Source organism: Cyprinodon variegatus, unplaced genomic scaffold, assembly GCF_000732505.1.
Source record: "Cyprinodon variegatus isolate N-32 unplaced genomic scaffold, C_variegatus-1.0 Scaffold189, whole genome shotgun sequence".
In the NCBI taxonomy this organism is placed as follows: Eukaryota; Metazoa; Chordata; class Actinopteri; order Cyprinodontiformes; family Cyprinodontidae; genus Cyprinodon; species Cyprinodon variegatus.
This window is the reverse complement of record NW_015150642.1, coordinates 772,025-777,198: the sequence shown is the minus strand read 5'-3', so window position 1 is coordinate 777,198 and position 5,174 is coordinate 772,025. Positions and strand designations below refer to the sequence as shown.

Sequence of the window (5,174 nt, the reverse complement as noted above, 5' to 3'; positions counted from 1 at the left end):
ATTACCGATTAACGCTAAATTTATTAAATCAACGTGAACGTATTAGTTTTAGGTATAAATAATAATCCATTGACTATTCCTGCTGACGGAACTTTTCTTTAAAACTAATGATTAAATTGTTGAAAAAGAGGAAAGCGGAACCCGACAATAATCCAAACATCAGTTTGTTGATGATGGGATTAAACGGCGCCCTGGTCTCCATGGAGACTGCTGCCTCATAGGGCTGAAACAATGACTCGTCATTAATTGATTATTGAAATAATCATTAACTGGAGTACAGAGAGTCTAAAACCAGCCTTTATCTGATAGAGCGACCCTCTTAGAGCAGCAATTATATCAAGATTGTAAAAAATAAACATTTTGATGATAAAAAAAAATATTTTTCTCTTGAAAACATGCTCTATAATCCAGAACTCCTGAGGTGGAAAAGCTTTTGTTTCACCTGCTTTAATTTCATAAAAAATCTTTTTTAGGAACCTTTTTCTATCCGTTTATTTATTGATTTATTCGAAAATTAAGATTTTCAAAATAACCGTTAGCTGCCGCCCTACTGCCTCGTCTATCTGTGAACCAGAGATCACAGCGGCGGCGGTTACATCATCCTGCCTCGGCTGTGACCTCTGAACTCCGCGTTCCTCCTGCAGACCTTACCTCAGCTAATCGATCAGCCAGAGCTTTGACCATGATGCTGCTGTAATCGTCTCCCTGGGTCTGGAACTGCTGACTCAGCTCCTCGGCTCCAAACACGCCTACAGCAAACATCCCAATGTAGTCGGCCACGCCGCTCTCCACGGGCGCCACAAAGTCAGAAACACACAGGAAGGGCTCTGAGCTGGAGCCGTCCTTCTCCGCCTGTCCAATAAACACCAAACGATAAACAGCTTCCATGTTTGCCGTAAAGCCGGCGCTGAACTACAGACCGCGAGTCTCACCTGCTGCCGTAAGCCGTGAAGAGTGGCGATGGGTTTTACATCACTCCGAACCACGTCGTCGTCGTCTTCGTACACATTGATGTCATCGCCGACGCTCTGTGCGCGCCAGAAACCCACCAGGCCCCGCCCCTCCAGGCTGCGGCTGTCGATCATGCGATGGAGCAACGACTGGGCGTCATCAAAGACTCTGCGAGCTTCAGCACCTTCCAGGAAAACCAGAGATGTTTAGGGAAAACAAGCCGTACGCCGTACGCTTATGTCACGGCGTACAGCAGCATCATGGGAAAAACATTTATTGAGGATGTTCTGCTTCCCCCTTAAAAACTAACAACACGGAACATTGAGCCACGCTGAAAGGAAACTTGATGTAGAAGAAAAGAGCTTCAAATCAGTAGCTGCCAACAGATTAAACTTTGCTTTGCTTTAAAAAATCCGTTCATCCATAGATAATCTGGGAAAGAGAAATAGGTTGGTTTCTACGCCGAGGATGTGGAGTTCTTTCTGAAAGAATAAACCCATTTCAGAAAACTAATAAAGTCCTTCCTGCCTTCGCTGAAGTTCATCTCCTTCCAACTATTCCTTTTAAAACTGGAAACATGAAGTATCTGGGAATATGGATTATTCTAGAACGCCAGTAAATCATCTGTTGCTCAGATTAACATCTGTTGCTCAGATTAACAGAAGCAGAACCATCATGGTGGACGAGTCGCTCTTCTTCACTTAAAAGTTTCTTCTTTTAAAATCCAGAAAGAACCATAGTTGGTAGAAAGGCTGAAGGTTTGGAAAGATTGGAACTAAAACATTATCTGGAAAATAGGTTAAAAATGATCTTTAAATACTTTTTTTTTTCAAATCCATTAGGTCAGATATAAATCTAATGATATTCAAAGAAATCTGTAAGTATCCAAATAATCAGCCTTTTTTTAAATAACATTTCTGTTTTTAAAGCATCTATTTGGTGGAACAGAAGTCATCTTTTAAATGATTTATTATTAAGATTTGAGTAAAAATCCAATTCCAACTAAAAGCTATTATCCAATCACTGTTTAGATTCAACAAATAACAAAATTTCAACACTCAAAGTGACTTTAAAAAAAACTTAAATCAAGGTTTTAGTCAGTAAAATAAAAACCAGACCAGATATATTAACGATCAGAGCAAAAAAAAACTTTAACAATGACCCAAAATGGCAACTTTTATACCACAAAAACAATAAAAATGAACGATTCATTCATTCATCAGGACTAAGCATGTTAGTAAGAGTGTATGGAGTAAATTTTGCTCCATTATTGTTTCAAATAAAACTTAAAAATGTTTGAACCAAAAAATATTTTTAGGCAAAACTTACATTTTTTCCCTCAAATTTTCTTCTTTCAGCCGTTTTCAAATTAATTTTCCATACCTTTTTATTTTTTCGAATCGTCTTATCAGTTTTTATCTTTTATTACAAATTTTTTATTTTTACAATTATTTTTCAATTTCTCTTTTTTTGATTGATTTTTTTTTTACGAATTTAATTCTTGTTTTAATTGCTTTTTTCTAAGAAGCAATTAGAAAAATATGCAATATGAGAAATCCCAAGTGAAAAAAAAGTAAACGATAAAATCTGCATAAAAAAATTACACTTATCAGGGATGAATGGGAACCTTGGTACCCCTGGTTCTTGCTGGGGGGGGCTGAGCTCCAGGCTGCCATGTTGGCGGCTTTTTTTCCTGCGGGTTAAACTTCCACCATCAGTTAAATATTTATTTTTGTTTTTGGCACTGAGCAGATCCGAACTAAAACTCAAGTCAGCATCCCACATTGAAGTCATAAATGTTTATAAGTAATATTACCGAGTCAAAACAGTTCTAAAGAATTTTCAGTTTTGGTTGATTTTGGCGCCCCCCAGTGGACAAATTGCACCTGTGTATCGTTGCACCTGAAGGAAGACATTTCCCAGGAGAACCAGGGTATATATAGCGTGTTAAACATTCTGATCTTCCGGTCGCCTGCAGGTGGATTGAACTACATTTCTGTTCCCAATGGCTGTGAAAGATCAACAGCGATGAGGTCATCAATCTAACTGCGGTTTAACTTTGGTTTTGTGGCGTATTCCTGCACCGTCGCACCGCTTTCTGAGCTGAACCGCCCTCAGGAGGCAGGATAAATGGGTGGAAGAACCCCCGCAGGTTGAAAGGTTAAAAGCGGTCCATACCAACAGTCTTGTCGTTGAAAATCTTGGGGTATCCTCTGTTGGGGTATTTCCCTCTGAGCTGCCACACGTCAAAGAAAGGCTTCCAGTCGATGAAGTCCAGCAGACCGTTCAGATCGTAACACTCAAACACACGAGTGCCCAGGAACTGAGGGCGCACTGTAACACAAAGACAAACAGTTCTGGAAGGTGAATCCTAGTAAAACATTCCAGTGGTTTAAAATCCTCCGATCTGTTCCAACTCACCTGGTCTGGGCGCAGCGGCCCAGTCGGCACGTAAAGCCTTCTGTCTGGCCTCAGAGAGAGAAAGGTAGCGACGCTCCTGGAGGCGTTACAGGGAAGAAAAAAACTGCTTTTATTTTAAGCTCCACCAATTCATGATCCAAGAACCGGCGGATGGTGGGAAAGGATTCCTGGAACCGAAGACTCTGCAGCTCTCACCTTCAGGGAGTCATAATGCTCCTGCCTGATGTCCTCATACTCCTCCTTCACGTCCTCAAAATACTCCTCCCTGGCTCCCTCCTCCAGCAGCTGGGAGCACTGTGACAGAAGCAGAATGGGATGAATCCCAGCAGACTTAAACCTTTAGTTCAACAACAAAACAGCTGAAAAGTTCAGCAGTGGGTCTGCAAATAATCCCCATCAACATCAATGGTGTTATGAGGAAATTGCTGCAGCCTGGGAAGCTGCTGGAAACAGTGAATGAGGTCAGAAGACAGACGGCGGGTCGTCAGCATCCCGTGTTCCTCTGTGTCTTAGATCCTTCTGCTCAGAACCCAGCCGGCCGCAGCAGCAGGCTGCTCACATCGGCCTGGTTCTGGTTCTACCTGTTATGAGGAATGGCTGCACAGTCTGCAAGCAGCCGTCTCTGCAGAAGAGCCTTTGACTCCATCCAATCTGTTTGTTTTGATCCTGAAATTCCCCGTTTTTGTGAATTGGCCAAATATTTATAAACTGAACTAAAAGTAAATGAAATTTCATGGTTACAGTCTTTCTGCTGACTCTCTAGTCCTGACCTGCAGCGTTCACCGGAGCGGCTCACAGCTGAGTGGGAAGCTGCTCCTCCAAGTCAGTTACAGTTCCCTAGAAAAGCGACCTGCCTTCTAAAGTCACCAGGGAATTCTTGCCTGGGGAAGAGTTCAGCTTTCTTTGGTTCGTGTTTAATGAATGTGGGTAAAACGAGGCAGGAGACTGATGGACTGATTGGTGCAGCAGCCGGTCTGTTGTGGTGAAGAGAAGGCTGAGCAGAAAGGCAAAACTCTCAGGTAGCATGACACTCTACATTCCCAGTCTCTTCTCTGGTCATGAAATCCATGTCATGCCTGATCCTGGATACAAGTGGATGTAACCAGCTTCCTCTGCAGGATGACTGGACACCCCCGTTAAAAAGGGCCTCGGCGCTGAGCCGCTGCTCCTCCGCACCGAGTGTTATAGATACACTAACATACATGGAAGGATGTGCTTTAACGAGCTAAATGACACGTTCCCACCGAGTCAAATATGTTTCAGGAAGTTGGAATTACAGCAGAGACCTCAACTTTCTGAACAAATGCCAGCTGTTCTGTTCATGGCATGTTTACTGATTTTAAATGTTTACTGATGAATAATCTTACCACAACCACACTCCTGGAGGCATCGAGGACATGGACAACAGGACAGCTGTAACACGGCGCAATCTTCACTGCTGTGTGTGTCCTACACAAAAAAACATGACATTAAATCCTGCAAACCAAATGGTGACACATTGATCGGCTGCAGGGTTCCTAAAAAGGCACATGGCTGATTTACTTTGATGTGGTGGCTCCTCCAATCAGCAGGGGTGTTGTCATTGCAAGTCGCTCCATTTCTTTGGCCACATAAATCATTTCATCCAGAGAGGGAGTGATGAGGCCCGACAGGCCGATGATATCTGCTCCAGACAAACAGAGATCTATGAGCACAGACCACATCCAAGTCCCCAGCGGGACAGACTCGGAAAAGTCTCACTGACTGGGAAATGAACATCCTTTGAAAATATTAGCTCCACTGTTTCACCTACTCTAAACAGC

The 5,174-nt window shown here is 42.7% G+C and overlaps 1 protein-coding gene across 1 annotated transcript in view; it reads right to left on the bottom strand.

The window, feature by feature from the left end:
* The window catches only part of mtr (5-methyltetrahydrofolate-homocysteine methyltransferase), a 56,408-nt gene that overhangs the window by 7,191 nt on the left and 44,043 nt on the right, over positions 1-5,174 (bottom strand). Inside the window, exons 23-29 of the mRNA XM_015379301.1 lie at positions 4,915-5,035; positions 4,740-4,821; positions 3,568-3,666; positions 3,373-3,448; positions 3,130-3,285; positions 933-1,135; positions 652-852 (exon numbers count right to left, since the gene is read on the bottom strand). Coding sequence (XP_015234787.1) covers positions 652-852; positions 933-1,135; positions 3,130-3,285; positions 3,373-3,448; positions 3,568-3,666; positions 4,740-4,821; positions 4,915-5,035 — 938 coding nt within the window. The remainder of the gene's footprint in view (positions 1-651; positions 853-932; positions 1,136-3,129; positions 3,286-3,372; positions 3,449-3,567; positions 3,667-4,739; positions 4,822-4,914; positions 5,036-5,174) is intronic.